General features: G+C 40.4%; 1 protein-coding gene across 4 annotated transcripts in view; it reads left to right on the top strand.

The window, feature by feature from the left end:
* The window catches only part of LOC308640237 (solute carrier family 28 member 3-like), a 110815-nt gene that overhangs the window by 59566 nt on the left and 33769 nt on the right, over nt 1–17480 (top strand). For all 4 annotated transcript variants that reach the window (XM_081278459.1, XM_081278458.1, XM_081278461.1 and 1 more), the window contains one exon: nt 8909–9001. In XM_081278459.1, the coding sequence (XP_081134585.1) occupies nt 8909–9001 (93 nt within the window). The remainder of the gene's footprint in view (nt 1–8908; nt 9002–17480) is intronic.

Here is a 17480-nt window from a genome sequence, read left to right as displayed (position 1 = left end):
AGGCTTGAGACAAATGAAGGCAGCTGATCCTTCGTGCTGTGTGAAGGCCTCATGTCCTGAGTCTGACCCCAACAGCCTTCAGAGGTATCAACCACTATCTGTCTCTGTTCTGGCTGACTTACCCTGATGGTTTACAAAAGGAAAAAATGATCAAATGTGTTCTGGGTATGAGATTTTGCCTCCTATGCTCAAAATGGCAGTTTTCCCTACTCTTTAACTCCCTGATGCCCATCTAAAATGTAAGCCCCATGAGCAGGGGCCCAAGTCAGTTTGAGACCAGGATAGGGGAAAAAGTGTCACATTTAAATCCAAGCTGCTGTGGGACATAAATGGTTATTTTATGTGTTCTTAAACTCTGAGGGTCTGCTAGATTTCTCCTTAATGCCAGTTTTAAGAGGAAAATTCATCGCCTGGTGGTCATTCCTCAAAAAAAAGAAAAAACCAACAAAGAAATGAGCTCACACTTCATCACAAAGCCCTAGAAAAGGAAGAGCAAAACAACAGCAAATGTAGCAAAAGGCAAAAAATAATTAAAATCAGAGCGGAAATCAATGAAATTGAAAGAAAAGAAACTATTGAAAAAATTAACAAAACTAAAAGTTGGTTCTTTGAAAAAATAAATAAGATCGACAGACCTTTAGCCATGCTAACGAAGAGAAGAAGAGAGAGAACTCAAATTACTAACATACGGGATGAAAAAGGCAATATCACAACAGATGCTACAGAAATACAGAAGACAATTAGAAATTATTTTGAAAACCTATATTCAAACAAAATAGAAGATAGTGAAGACATCGATAAATTTCTTAAGTCATATGATTTACCCAGACTGAGTCAGGTGGATACACACAATTTAAACAGACCAATATCAATGGATGAAATTGAAGAAGCCATCAAAAGACTACCAACCAAGAAAAGCCCAGGACCAGATGGGTATACAGCGGAGTTTTACAAAACCTTTAAAGAAGAATTAATACCAATACTTTTCAAGTTATTTCAGGAAATAGAAAAAGAGGGAGCTCTTCCAAATTCATTCTATGAGGCCAACATCACCCTGATTCCGAAACCAGACAAAGACACCTCAAAGAAAGAAAACTACAGACCAATATCTCTAATGAACCTAGATGCAAAAATCCTCAATAAAATTCTGGCGAATCGAATACAAAAACACATCAAAAAAATTGTGCACCATGATCAAGTAGGATTCATCCCTGGGATGCAAGGATGGTTCAACATACGGAAATCAATAAATGTTATTCACCATATCAATAGACTTAAAGATAAGAACCATATGATCATCTCGATAGATGCAGAGAAAGCATTTGACAAAGTACAGCATCCCTTTATGTTCAAAACATTAGAAAAATTAGGGATAACAGGAACTTACCTTGACATTGTAAAAGCTATCTATGCTAAGCCTCAGGCTAGCATCATTCTGAATGGACAAAAGTTGAAGGCATTCCCTCTAAAATCCGGAACAAGACAGGGATGCCCTCTATCTCCACTTCTATTCAATATAGTTCTCAGAACACTGGCCAGAGCAATTAGACAGATGAAAGAAATTAAAGGCATAAAAATTGGAAAAGAAGAACTTAAATTATCACTATTTGCAGATGACATGATTCTATACCTAGAAGACCCAAAAGGGTCTGCAAAGAAACTACTAGAACTAATAAATGAATTCAGCAAAGTGGCAGGATATAAAATCAACACGCATAAATCAAAGGCATTTCTGTATATCAGCGACAAAACTTCTGAAACGGAAATGAGGAAAAACACTCCATTCACAATATCCTCAAAAAAAATAAAATACTTGGGAATTAACCTAACAAAAGAGGTGAAAGATTTATACAATGAAAACTACAGAACCCTAAAGAGAGAAGTTGATGAAGATGTTAGAAGATGGAAAAATATACCCTGTTCATGGATAGGCAGAACTAACATCATCAAAATGGCGATATTACCAAAAGTTCTCTATAGGTTTAATGCAATGCCAATCAAAACCCAATGGCATTTCTTGTAGAAATTGATAAAGCAATCATGAAATTCATATGGAAAAATAAAAGAGCCAGAATAGCAAAAGCAATTCTAAACAGGAAGTGTGAATCAGGTGGTATAGCGATACCAGATTTCAAACTATATTACAGAGCAATAGTGACAAAAACAGCGTGGTACTGGTACCAAAACAGGCGGGTGGACCAATGGTATAGAATAGAGGACACAGAGACTAATCCACAAAGTTACATCTATCTTATATTTGATAAAGGGGCTAAAAGCATGCAATGGAGGAAGGATAGCATCTTCAACAAATGGTGTTGGGAAAACTGGAAATCCATATGCAACAAAATGAAACTGAATCCCTTCCTCTCGCCATGCACAAAAGTTAACTCGAAATGGATCAAGGAGCTTGATATCAAACCAGAGACTCTACATCTGATAGAAGAAAAAGTAGGCTCCGATCTACAGATTGTGGGGTCGGGCTCAAAATTCCTTAATAGGACACCCATAGCCCAAGAGTTAATAACAAGAATCAACAAATGGGACTTAATTAAACTTAAAAGTTTTTTCTCAGCAAGAGAAACAATAAGAGAGGTAAATAGGGAGCCTACATCCTGGGAACAAATTTTTACTCCTCACACTTCAGATAGAGCCCTAATATCCAGAGTATACAAAGAACTCAAAAAATTAGACAATAAGATAACAAATAACCCAATCAACAAATGGGCCAAGGACCTGAACAGACACTTCTCAGAGGAGGATATACAATCAATCAACAAGTACATGAAAAAATGCTCACCATCTCTAGCAGTCAGAGAAATGCAAATCAAAACCACCCTAAGATACCGTCTCACTCCAGTAAGATTGGCAGCCACTATGAAGTCAAACAACAACAAGTGCTGGCGAGGATGTGGAGAAAAGGGTACACTTGTACATTGCTGGTGGGACTGCAAATTGGTGGGGCCAATTTGGAAAGCAGTTTGGAGATTCCTGGGAAAGATGGGAATGGAACCACCATTTGACCCAGCTATTGCCCTTCTCGGACTATTCCCTGAAGACCTTAAAAGAGCATGCTACAGGGATACTGCCACATCGATGTTCATAGCAGCACAATTCACAATTGCTAGGCTGTGGAACCAACCCAGATGCCCCTCAATAGATGAATGGATAAAAAAATGTGGCATCTATACACAATGGAGTACTATGCAGCAATAAAAAATGACAAAATCATAGAATTTGCAGGGAAATGGATGGCACTAGAGCAGATTATGCTTAGTGAAGCTAGCCAATCTCTAAAAAACAAATACCAAATGTCTTCTTTGAGATAATGAGAGCAACTATGAACAGAGCAGGGAGGAAGAGCAGGAAGAAAAGAGTAACATTAATCAGTGACACGAGATGGGAGGGAAAGGGAGAGATGAGGAAAATTGCATGGAAATGAAGGGAGACCCTCATTGCTATACAAAATTACATATAAGAGGTTGTGAGGGGAATGGGAAAATAAACAAGGAGAGAAATGAATTACAGTAGATGGGGTAGAGAGAGAAGATGGGAGGGGAGGGGAGGGGGGATAGTAGGGGATAGGAAAGGTAGCAGAATACAACAATTACTAATAGGGCATTATGTAAAATTGTGGATGTGTAACCGACGTGATTCTGCAATCTGCATTTGGGGTAAAATTGGGGGTTCATAACCCACTTCAATCTAATGTATGAAGTATGATATGTCAAGAGCTTTGTAATGTTGTGAACAACCAATAAAAAAAAATAAAAAAAAATTAAAAACAAAATAAAAACAAAACATTAAAAAAAATATTTTCAGATAATACAAAATTCCGGATATTTAGGGTATGGCTTTACTTTCAGGTAAATGAATACAGATTTTAGAAAATTATTACTTATAAAAGAAGGCACCATGCAAAGAAACATGAGAAATAAATAAAAAATATACATACATAGTGCACACCTGTAATCTCAGCAGCTCAGGAGGCCAAGGCAGGAAGATCACAAATCAAAGCTAGCCTCAGTAATGTAATGAGACCCTACGCAACTTAATGAGACTCTGTCTCAAAGTAAATAAAAAACTAAAAAGGTCTGGGGATGTGGCTCAGGGGTCAAGTACTCCTGGGCTCAGTCCCCTGTTTAAAAAAAAAGTGCACATACATGTATACACACACACACATACACACACGCACACATGCACACACATATACACACACACAAATATAAGAAGTAGAGACTCAGAATTGCCATAAAGCTAATGAAGCAAAAAGTACATGATCTCTTTCTGGAACCTTAAGGGGAGCCTAACAAGCTCACTCTGTCATATAAAAACTTGCAAAGTCATGTTGTTGTTGTTGTTGTTGTTGTTGTTTTAGTAGCAATTGTTTAAGAATACTCTCTTTTTCTCTAACAACTGTATTTTTCATATGTTTATCCTATCCTTTGAGTGGCTTTGAAGTGGTTCTAGTCATTTGAGGAATCTGATTAATGAGAGGTTAAATTGGAGATAGTAAACTCTGACGGGTTCACATGCACTTCCATTTATATCTAAATCACCACCAGTCATTCTGGTACAGGAATGGCTCAGGAATCTTTCTGAAAGACATCATGAGTGTGATTCATCCAATATTATGGATGAAGATTTCACAGAAAGTGCACACATGGTTTGTTTCCTTAATCTTGTTGGAGAAAACAGCACCTCAATAATACTTAAAGAAGTCAACCATTTTGATATCTGTGTGGCAGTTATGTTTTCTTTTGGGCTCTTCCCACAGTGTGCCCCTGATAAAGCTGTTCAAACTTTGCAACAATAGGTAAAATGATATTTTAGTAACTCTAAAATATAGTTTGAAGGTTTTTTAGAAGTTTTTTAAATACAAAATAACTTACACAATTTATTTTTAGGGCTTGTAAAGCTTGAATACAATGGTTTAGCTACAATGTAAAAAGGCATTTGCAACATTTCAGTTTCTCACTTATTGTGAAAAATTATAGACTGATGAGGATGTATTCAAATGTATCTTATTTCTCTTGAACTACCACTTTTAGTGGTAAATTCAGATGAAATGGCATTTGAACTAAAAGTGGTAGAGCTAGGCATTGAAATGTAAAGAAATTATTATGAAACCCAATCAACAAACGGGCCAAGGACCTGAACAGACACTTCTCAGAGGAGGACATACAATCAATCAACAAGTACATGAAAAAATGCTCACCATCTCTAGCAGTCAGAGAAATGCAAATCAAAACCACCCTAAGATACCGTCTCACTCCAGTAAGATTGGCAGCCACTATGAAGTCAAACAACAACAAGTGCTGGCGAGGATGTGGAGAAAAGGGTACACTTGTACATTGCTGGTGGGACTGCAAATTGGTGGGGCCAATTTGGAAAGCAGTTTGGAGATTCCTGGGAAAGATGGGAATGGAACCACCATTTGACCCAGCTATTGCCCTTCTCGGACTATTCCCTGAAGACCTTAAAAGAGCATGCTACAGGGATACTGCCACATCGATGTTCATAGCAGCACAATTCACAATTGCTAGGCTGTGGAACCAACCCAGATGCCCCTCAATAGATGAATGGATAAAAAAATGTGGCATCTATACACAATGGAGTACTATGCAGCAATAAAAAATGACAAAATCATAGAATTTGCAGGGAAATGGATGGCACTAGAGCAGATTATGCTTAGTGAAGCTAGCCAATCCCTAAAAAACAAATACCAAATGTCTTCTTTGATATAATGAGAGCAACTATGAACAGAGCAGGGAGAAAGAGAAGGAAGAAAAGATTAACATTAAACAGAGACATGAGATGGGAGGGAAAGGGAGAGATGAGGAAAATTGCATGGAAATGAAGGGAGACCCTCATTGCTATACAAAATTACATATAAGAGGTTGTGAGGGGAATGGGAAAATAAACAAGGAGAGAAATGAATTACAGTAGATGGGGTAGAGAGAGAAGATGGGAGGGTAGGGGAGGGGGGATAGTAGGGGATAGGAAAGGTAGCAGAATACAACAATTACTAATAGGGCATTATGTAAAATTGTGGATGTGTAACCGACGTGATTCTGCAATCTGCATTTGGGGTAAAATTGGGGGTTCATAACCCACTTCAATCTAATGTATGAAATATGATATGTCAAGAGCTTTGTAATGTTGTGAACAACCAATAAAAAAAGAAATTATTATGATATATAAAAAAAAAGACCTTAGAAGATGGACAAATCTCCCATGTTCTTGGATAGGCAGAATTAATACTGTCAAAATGGCCTTACTACCAAAAGCACCATACAGATTTATTAAAATCCCAATGACATTCTTCATAGACATAGAAAAGACAGTCATGAAATTCACTTGGAAAAATATAAGGCCCCAAATAGCCGAAGCAATCCTTAGCAAGAAAAGTGATACAGGAAGGATCTTAAACTATACTACAGAGCTATATTAACAAAAACAGCATGGTATTGGCACCAAAACAGACATAAAGACCAATGGTACAGAATAGAATCACAGAGACAAACCTACATAAATACAGTTATCTCATATTAGACATACAAACGTACATTGGAGAAAAGTAAACTCTCCAACAAATGGTGCTGGGGAAACTGGAAAAATGAAATTAGATCCCCATCTCTCAACCTGCAGAAAACTTAACTCAAAGTGGATCAAGAACCTAGGCATTTAGCCAGAGACCCTGTACCTACTAGAAGAAAAAGTAGGCCCAAATATCCATCCATGTTGGCTTAGGAAATGATTTCTCAAAAAGAGTCCTAAAGCATAATAAGTAAAATCAGGAATCAATTAATGGGATGGTATCAAACTAAAAAGCTTTTTCACAACAAAGGAAACAATCAAGAATGTGAAGAGAGAGCCTATAGATGGGAGAAAATCTTTGCCCCCTGAACCTCAGATAGAGCATTAGTCTCCAGGATATATAAAGAACTCAAAAAACTTAACACCAAAAAACCAATAAGTCAAATAATAAATGGGCAAAGGAACTGAACAGGTATTTCACTGAAGAAAGACAAATGGTCAATAAATATATGAAAAAAAATATTCAAATCTCTAGCAAATAGAGAAATGCAACTAAACTACACTGAGATATCATCTCACTCCAGTTAGAATAGCAATTATCAAGAATACATGTAATAATAAATGTTGGTGAGGATGTGGGAGGAAAAGGCACACTCATACATTGCTGGTGGGACTGCTAACTAGTGCAACCCCTCTGGAAAGCAGTATGGAGATTCCTAAGAAAATTTAGAATGGAACCACAATTTGACTCTGTTATCCCACTCCTCAGCATATGCCCAAAGGATTTAAAATTAGTAAATGATAGTGATATAGCCACATCAATGTTTATAGCAGCTCAATTCACAATAGCTAAGCTATGGAACAAACCTAGGTGCCCTTCAACAGACGAATAAATTAAGCAAATATGGTACATATACATAATGGAATGTTAGTCAGCCATAAAGAAGAATGAAATTATGGCATTTGATGGTAAGTGGATGGAAATGGATACTATCCTGCTAAGTGAAATAATTCAGTCCCCAAAACCCAAAGGCTGAAGTTCTCTCTGACATGGGAATGCTAACTCACAATAAGCAGCAGGGGGAGGGAAGAATAGAAGTTCACTGGATTAGACAAAGTGGAATAAGGGGGCGGAGGAATGAGAATAAGAAAGACAGTGGAATGAATTGGATATAACTTTCCTATGTTCTTATATGAATACATGACCAGTGTAACTCCACATCATGTACAACCACAAACATGGAAAGTTATACTCTATGTATATAGGATATGTCAAAATACATTCTACTGTCATGTATAATTTTAAAAATAGTTTTAAAAAATGTTCAATTGGGGCTGGGGATGTGGCTCAAGCGGTAGCGCGCTCGCCTGGCATGCGTGCGGCCCGGGTTTGATCCTCTGCACCACGTACAAACAAAGGTGTTGTGTCTGCCGAAAACTAAAAAATAAATATTAAAAAAAAATGTTCAATTCAACCCATAAATTTCTCTAGATGGTCAGGCAATCAATACAGTGTTGGTTTCTATAAAATGTTCAGGATGTAATATCCATTGTTTCTAGGATTTTTCCTCATCAGAAAAGATGGCTTCTACTATTAACTCCACTTGTCTGATATCTTGGTTTCCATGGGTAGCCCAAAGTTAACAGTTAAAAGTGAGTAAATTAGGTTTAACGTAAACAGGTTAATCTTCATAAATGTGTTAGAGGAGACTTCTGATTTATTTGCAAATTTAAAGTGCTAAAATATCAGCTGCTAAAAATAAATTCAAGTATTCTTCTTGAATTCCAAAAGTAATATATATTGGTTTATTAAAGGTGTTTTTATAAATGGATACATGAAAAAAGAGTAAGATTGCCTTTTTTCTGGGTCTCCACTAAAAGCAAAGTTACCAAGAATTAAAATTCTAACAATTCCTAGCCATTACTTTAAACCACACAAAACATTAGCATCCCATAAATCCAACATCTAAGAATAAAATTATTTGGCCTGTGGTTTGCCACATCTTATTTCCCTTTGTAAGTCCAAAACCTGTGTAATGTGGGTGGTAGAGAGTGGAAACCTGTCCCCCCCCACCCCATGCCGGTCCAGCTCTGCTCATTAGGACATTATCTGTCCTAAATGAGAGCACTTGTCCTTCTTCCTTTTCTTCAACCTGGAACACACAGATCTTTCCTATCAGAACAAAACAAAACAAAAATCACCTGTGTTTTTGAGCCTGATTCAGGTGCAATTTCTTAAATCAGATGCTTCATCCGAACACCAAATCTTTCCACATCTCATCCTTCAGAATTCTTCTAGGTGTCATTTATGGAACAATATTTGTATTGGAGCTCTGACATTTTATGTTTGTACTCTGTACCTTTTTCTTAGAATGAAGAACTTCTTGAAAACCAGGACATATCCGGAAACAGCTCAACTAGGAGTCGAGTTGTACAAAGCCGGGAACAAGGAAACACCAAACAGGTAGAGCTGGACAGTGGTTGAGGGACTCATCACCATGGTAACAGAGCTGGGGATGCAGCTTAGTCATAGAATGCTTGCCTAGCATACTTGAGATCCTGGGTTCTATCCCCAGCAATAAAATTTAGAGAACAAATCCAAGAAAAAAAAAATCAGTGACTGACATCTTGGAACTTACTGTCTTTATGGCAAAAAAAAAAAAAAAGTCACATTCAGGTGTTGAAAGAAAAGTGACCACAACACTCGGAGCAACCAAAAGATCTTTATTGCAGCAGTGCAACAAAGAGAAAATAAAGAAGGAAAGAAGGGGAGAGAGAGAGAGAGAGAGAGAGAGAGAGAGAGAGAGAGAGAGAAGGAAGAGAGAAGAGGAGAGATGAAGAGGGAGAGAGCAAAAGCAAGAGAGACAGAGAGTGCAAGCAAGAAAGACAAAGAGAGCAAGAGAGAGAGGGGCCTGGCAGGAGAGAGTTTTTATAGCCCAAATCTAATGGGGCCTCTGGGTCTGCAAGCTGCCAAGGGGGGGTTAAGTGTTCAGCCTTGAGCAGGGTTGAATGTTCAGAGTTGAGGCAAACAGGTGATAAAGGACCAGATAGAGGGGGATTTGAGTGCGTGGGCTATCTTGCAGCCAACATCTGTTCAGCCTGCCCTGCAGAGAACACAGTTCAGCCTGCTCTGCACCCAACATTCCTCCCTTTTTGCTTTTCTAAGTGACACGAGGGATGGCATAAAGTCCTCTGGCTACTTCCTGCTTAATGGTGGGTGGCGTTAGACCTAGAAGGGGAAGTGGAGGAATGTTCGGGGGACAGGTCTGAGAACACCAGGGCAGCCAGAAATAACACTCAGTGGCTACAGACAACTACTGTGGTAGGGGTAAAGTCCATAAAAGTTCCTTGAAGCCACAAGTCCTCGATGGCATCAAACCAGTCCTGAATGGAGGAGATTCTTGGTAACAGCCACTAGTTCTGTAGCAGGGACTCTAGGAAGTATTGGAGGTGGCTTGGTTGAATCCAGTAATGTTAAGGGTGACAGACCAATTGCTGCCAGTGGAAGGGCAATCGCCTTGACCCATAAACTGAGAGTGGGTGGTGTCATCCTGGTGTCATGTCGCTTGGATGTAGAAGCAGTATCTGTGGTTTGAGATAAAAACTTGAGAGAGAATAATGATTAGTAAAAGAAGAGGGTTGGGGAGAAATTTTGAGTTTGGTGGGTGTGGTGGAAGTCCAGGACTGGACATTTGGAACAAGTGCCTTTTTAAGGTGGGAGACATGGTACCAGGAGGAGTGGCCCAAAAGCTTGGCCACCATTGGGGTAGTAACTATGACTGTATGGGGTCCCATCCATTGAGGTTCCATCGATTGAGAATGCAGTTCCTGAAGTAAGACTGAGTCACCCAGTTGAAGAGGGTCCAATTCAGTTGGTGGTTGTGCGGGGATTGAGGCAATGAATGGCACAGGAAGGCACTGGTCTGCATGTTCTCTTAGGAGTTTGCATAGAAGTGTGAGATTAGGAAGGTAAGACACAAGGGGAGAAGGAGTGATTGGAAAGCTTTGGTTGATTAAGAAAGGGTGCCCAGAGAGTAGCTCAAAGGGGCTAAGGCCTGAGGGAGCTCTTGGGGCTACCTGAATTCAGGTGAGGGCCAATGGCAGGAGATTGGGCCAGAAGAGCCTGAGTTCCATAGCATGTTTAGTGAGATGATCCTTGAGAATGCCGTTAAGCCTCTCAACCTTACCCAAGGATTGGGGTTGATAGGAGATGTGGAGCCTCCAAGTTATGTTGAGACCTTTGGAGACTAGTTGAACAACCTGAGAAGTGAAGGCCAGACTGTTGTCTGACCGGATGGAAGTGGGAAGTTCGAACCTGGGAATGATCTGCTGGATGAGGATGGAGGTGACGGTGTCAGCAATTTCCCTGGATGTAGGGAAGGCTTCTATCCAACCTAAAAAAGTATAAACTAATGTAAGTAGGTAGCAAAGCTTTTTGTGCCTAGGCACATGAGTGAAGTTGATCTACCAGTCTTCACCTGGCTAGTGGCTCCTCATCTGAGGTGTGGGGAGTTTAGGTTTGATGCTTCCTTGTGGGGATACTGTAGAGCAGACAGAATAAGCAGAGAGGACATGCTGGAGAGTAGTTCTCATTCCTAGGAAGTGAAAGAGGGGTTGTGAAAACTGGAAAAATGGGTTAGAGAGGGTTTTAGATGGGCGGAGTCTCTGGAGCCAGAGGAGTTGGTCATGATTCATAGGTCTCCATCTTGGGCATCAGGGGCTGGTAGTCTTAAAGAAGTAGTTGATTGACTGACTTGTTGGTGAATTTGTGTATCTAATCTTGCAGGAACTTCTGTAGGCAATTTAATAGACATGGTCCTATTAGGAGAAACATAGAGAGGACTAATAGGGGTCCTGTGAGGGGGAGGAGCCAAGGTCATACTTGACTGAACATTCCCCATGGAGCCTGTTGGCTTAGTTGCTGTCTCCTCTTTTCTAGTTGTTCTTGTCCTTTGTTACTCCCAGGAATGACTGTGTTTTGGCTTAACTGGTTTTGGTAGGTGTTTAAGATCAAGTTGGTCAAAATTGACTTTGTTTCTATCTATTGTTAAGAGTCAGCCGAGTTCCCATAGGGGTCGCTCGTGGGGGAACTTGAGAGCAGCTTCTCAGTTCTGCTAGTGCCATTTGCACTAGGATGGGTTCAGGTCTTGCTTGACCATGTGGCTTCCCTTGGAAGCATCAGGGATGTCTCCCTTCTCCAATGACCCTCCTATTCACAGCAAGTGTACTGATTGGCTTTTCATTCTCCAGTGGTCTCAATAATCTCCCTGATCAGGAGGTTATGTGGCCCAGAGTTGCAAAGCTCTTTAGAGAAGTTCCCTGTTCCCTGGATTCAGACTGACTCAGAAGGCCAGAGCCAAATATTGGTTTTCTTGGCCATTTTAATTTAACTTTAAGTCTTGATCATAAACATCCAGCAAAGTCAGTTTCACCCTAAATTAAGAATACTAGGCTTTAACTAAAGTCTGGCCTACTTTGGAGTCATTCTGACATGTAGTAAGATGGGAGGCAAAGCCTTATCTCAGGTAAGACTAAGATTTATAAATCTTAGGTAAAGTGTTCTACTGTTGAACTGATCTTTGTTTTTAAATATCATTTTATAAAGTTTATATATGTTGTTGCTTGATGTCACATGAATACTAGGTAATACAGTATATTACATTTAAATTGTACCCAGTGTATAGAACTTCATATTAATCTTATTGATAACAGGTCCAGTTATAGAACATTAAATGATATAAATAAATCTCCAATATGTTATTTTTATAAGCCTAAAATAACCATGCAACCTTTTGGAGAACACCAGCTTGATATAATTTTTTTAAAGCTTCTATCTTAATGACATATACCTGGAAAATATGAATGCATTTAATATACAAAGAAGAGTAATAGTACCACAATTATTATTGATGTTTTTATATTAATCAAGTTTAGCTTTTAAAGAAATAACATATTACAATATTGCAAAATAACAGTTGTTGTTTAACCATAGTTGTATACACAAACCTTCTTTAGCACTTACTTAAATCTATATAGCCCGCGTACACAGACCTTCTTCATCACTTGCTTAAACCCTCTTATTTACTTAATAGACTCTCTTATCCAGAAACACATTTTCCTTGTATTAAATCCATACTTAGACCCTTCTAATTTCTCTTTCCTATCTGTTAACTCCTTCTTTATTCACACTTTGAAACAATCCTTGTAAATTACTGAATTTAGGCAAATTATTCCATTTTAATAAGAGATATTTTGTTATTTGCAGCACACAATTAATCACATCTGTTGACCATTTCATGAAAACGTGAACAATGTTTAAGTATATAGAATTATACTGTTGTAGGGACGGACAAGGAAAGGCACCTAAGAGAGCACTGAAGATAGGGAAATAGTTTTATTTGGTTGCAGCCAGATTCAGAAGGCACAGCTTCTGTTGTAATCAATTAATCCCCTGAACCCCAAGTTTAGGTTGTTTCAGAATTTTGTACCCAACATGTAAGGGAAGAGGCTCAGAAGTTCACAGTCTGCAGATGTTCACAAAAAGAAGTTTTTGTGTGTTTGTGTGTGTGTGTGTGTGTGTGTGTGTGTGTGTTTTCTGGGCAAGTTAACCCTTCCAAGGACACACCTGGGAAGGGGAGAGCTTTTTCTTCCCTTTCTCTCCTCTTCCTCCCTCCCCCCCCCCAGCTGTTATCATGGAGCCCAGTTGGTAACTTCCTTATCTTAGAAATGTAGCCTTCTCTGTGAAGCCCCAGCTCAAGGCCAGAGGCCTTGTTTACATATTTTGTGAAAAACTAGTAAGGGGGTGTCTAGCTTAGGAGTGCTGATTTTTCCAGCCAGTGGCCAAGTAGAACAGGGCAACAGGAAAATAGGAAGTTTATCTACATTAAACTTTTTTGAAGAGATTCTTTTGCTGAAAGTCTAACATCAGCCGTGGTGAAGATTTCTGAAGGTCAGTTAAGACTTTTCTGTGGGCTGGGGTAAGGAGGGGAAGACAGGAAGGCAGCTCGGTGGATCTGAGAATGAGGAAGGAGTGATGTAAAAGAATAGGATTTTCCCTAGCAAGGAAAACTTGAGCAGCAGAACAGGTAGAGCAGAGGGGAGGATGGGAGTGAATATTCCAAAAAGCCTGTAAGGGACAATTCTTAGTAACCTGTTTTCAGTGATGACAAAGCAACTTTAAAGGCCATTTTCACCAGATCTCTGATAGGGGTCCAAGGGCTCTCCTCAGCTTTTTTGAGCTGTGGGTTAGTTGGTAAGAGGACCTGGTGGGACCTGATGTGGGCGCTGACAGAAGAAGAGAGGAGTGAGTGGGTGGAGGGATTCCTTCAGTACCTGCTACCTCAGGAAAGAGGCAATGGTTTGAGGAAAGGCGGTTGTTTAGGTTTTTGATCTAGTGAGTGGAAAGGAGAAGTCAGGTTGTTCAGGTGGGGGAGACAGTGGAGGGGCTGGGGCAGAAGGTTGAGGGTGAGGACCTATTTGAGCTGGGCGATAGGGTGGAAATTCATCAGTAGGGTCAAAAGTAGTGGATGAGTCCAGAGGAGGAGGAGATTGGGGATCAGTGGTTGTGGGTGTTGGTTTGCAATTTGCAGAGGTCTGCAAAAGGTGCAGAGAGCACAAGCAAGAAGAAAGCTTTGATATAGCAGCTTTTTACCCATTTTTTCGAATGCTCACAGTAATTGTCGAGATCCCTTAGAATGGAGGGATCCAGGGACCCAAAAGGGGCACCATCTGTTTGGTTGTCTAAGGGATAAGTGAGCCAGGCCTGGGTGCTATATTTGATCAGTTTTTGGGATTTGATGTCAGGTGTCAAGGAGAGGGTTTTGAGGTTATCCAAGAGACATTGTAGGGGAGAGTGGACCAGCAGAGAGGACACATTACCCATGTCGCAAAGTAGTATAAGGAGGAGGGAAGGGGACGCAAACGTAGTATAAGGGAGAAGGAAGGGAACACAAACACAGTATAAGGGAGAGGGAAGGAGACGCAAGGATAGTGGAAGAGAGAAGGAGGAAACTGGTTTATTGGCAAAAAGGGTGTCCCCGCTAGAGCCAAAAATCAGCAGTGCCCTTAGTGGCAGGTTCGAGCTGCAGGGTTTGGTCGTCACCGAATCCTGACAGTCGAAGCTCTCATCCTGGACGGAGCCGGAGCCCTGGGAGACCTTGGCCAACACTTTTCGGGACCCCTCCTGGAGAGGCCGGATACTCCCAGGGCCAGAAAGAGGGGAAAGAGAGAGACAGGGGAAGAGAGAGGAAGGGGAGGGTAAGGTTTTCTCTGGCGGCCGAGTCTTGAAGGTGTGAGGACTAGGATTTTAGGAGAGCCACCAAGACGGTGAAGGTCTGGGTGGGGTGATGTTCAGTTCTCTGTTATGTGTCCCTGGAAGTTACAGAGTCCTTCTAGGAAGATCTACAAAGCCTATGCTGGGAAACTACCATCTGGGAAGGGAAGGGAATAAGTTTGAACCCAGGAATCTAATCTGCCCTAGGAAGGAGTTCCTGAGGGCCACCGTAGCCTTAAAGGCTGTGGTGGGGTGTTTTCCTCCCCGCAGGTGGGCAAAGAGGTTTGCCAAACAATCAACGGCCAAATCCTCCTGACACCACCATTGGGTTTAGGACTCCAGGAAAGGGAAACTCACCAACCGAAGGTCAGTGGTGGATGTAGTTCTGGCGATCCAGAAAATGGGTTCAGGCCATCTGGTGAGTGGCACTTCCGAAGGAAGAGGGACCCAAAAGTGGGTTTTAACCCTCTAACCCGGTTTCGGCACCAAATGAAAGAAAAGTGACCACAACACTCAGAGCAACCAAAAGATCTTTATTGCAGCATTGCAACAAAGAGAAAAGAAATAAGGAAAGAAGGGAGAGAGAGAGAGAGAGAGAGAGAGAGAGAGAGAGAGAGAGAGGAGAAAAGGAGAGATGAAGAGGGAGAGAGCAAGAGCAAGAGAGAGACAGAGAGCGCGCGCAAGAAAGACAAAGAGAGCAAGAGAGAGAGAGCAAGAGAGAGGGGGTCCTGGCAGGAGGGAGTTTGTATAGCCCAAATCTAATGGGGCCTCTGGGTCTGCAAGCTTCCTTTTTGGCCCAAGGGGGGGGGGTTAAGTGTTCAGCCTTGAGCGGGGTTGAATGTTCAGACTTGAGGCAAACAGGTGATAAAGGACCAGATAGAGGGGGGTTTGAGTGTGTGGGCTATCTTGCAGCCAACATCTGTTCAGCCTGCCCTGCAGAGAACACAGTTCAGCCTGCTCTGCACCCAAATGTGTCATCTATATTAAGATTATACTATCCCGTTTATTAGGTAGCAATGTATCTCACTTAATATATTGTAAAAAGTGTTTGTGCCGTTAATTATTCTTCCATAAACAAAAAAGAAAACTAGTTAAGTCCACATAAAAACTTGCACACAGACATTTATAACAGCTTTATTCATAATTGTCAAAACTTGGAAGCAGACGTCCTTCAGTAGGAAAGGATAAATAAATGTGGTAGATTGAGACAACAAAATGTTTTTCAGCACAAGAAAAAAACTATCCAACTATGAAGAGAACTGGAGGGATCTTAAATGCATGTTACTGAGTGAAGGAAACCAAACTGAAATGGCTACATACTATACCATCCCAAATATAAGGTATTCTAGAAAAGACAAAACTATGGAGAGAGTAAAAAGATTAATGGTTTCTAGGAGTTGGGGAGGAGAGAAGGATGAATAGGAGCATTTTTAGGGCAATGAAGCGATTCTGCACGAAGCTACCATGGTGAGTATATGTTAGTTGCACAATGCTAAAAGTGAATTTAAATGTAAACTGTGGACTTTGGGTGACAACGATGTGTCAATGCTGCTTCATTAGTTATAAAAAATATACACTTGTGTTGCAGGATGTTATAGTCTGGAGGCTGTGTGAGGATATATGGGAAATCTCGGTACTTTCATCTCAGTTTTGCCATGAACCTAAAACTACTCTAAAAAGTCTACTTTTTTAAAAAAATTATTTATCTATTTTACAACTATAATCAGAAAAGTGAAGACTGAGGAATAGCTACTAGATTTGGCAAAGTAAGCCCTGTTTGACTTTGGCAGAAGCTGGTCAGTAGAAACATAATCACAGTGGTTCTGCAGTGAACAGGAAGTAGGGAAGTGGTCATGAAAAGTAAAGGCAACCCTTTGCAGTGGCCAGACAGGGAAGGGACAACTCTTTGCAGGTAGGGAAGGTGCAGGGCAGATGCCCCATGATTGTAGGGGTCAAGGGGGTTTGGTGTTGTGTTTTTAAAAAGATAAGAAAGTATTGAAAAAAGAGAAAAGGATACTAATGCTGGGCTTTGCATAAAGAGTAGGTAACTTGGGACACTGTCACTGCAAGAAAATAACAACCATCTGACAATTGTTAGCCAAACTTTGAATTTGGGTGAAGCTAGATCTTAGAAGGAAATAAAGAAATAAGAATCATCTCTACCCCTGTTCTTAGCATTTTCAGTTTGGACGCAGCTGGTCCTTCTTCAGGTTTTGTTCTCCCCTTCCTAGTTTCTGGGGGTCCATCCCAGAAAATGAGGTAATCTGAATCATAAGTATAACAGAATTTGGCATTAGAGGACTGAAGGGACCTTTTTTATTCTTTCTTTTTAGTCCTGGGGCCTGAACCCAGAGATACTCTACCACTAAGCTGCAACCTCATTCCGTTTTGTTTTTTGTTTTGTTTTTGTTTTTAATTTTGAGACAGGGTTTAAGTTACCCAGGTCTGCCCTGAACTTGTGATCCTGCACTAGCCCCCAAGGTAACTGAGATTATAGGTTTGCATCACCTCGCCCAGCAGGGCTATATGATCTTTGAAGATTCTTTCTTTTCAGAAGCATCCTAACAATTTATAATATAAAGTACAGAGAATCAGAGGCCACAGTGGTTATAACACATGACAAAAGCTGAAATTTGACACCCTATCTCTTGGTGCATGTTCAAAACTGTTT

Source organism: Spermophilus citellus (genome assembly GCF_964194105.1).
Source record: "Spermophilus citellus genome assembly, chromosome: 2".
Classification (NCBI taxonomy): Eukaryota; Metazoa; Chordata; class Mammalia; order Rodentia; family Sciuridae; genus Spermophilus; species Spermophilus citellus.
This window is presented reverse-complemented; position numbering and strand designations above follow the sequence as displayed.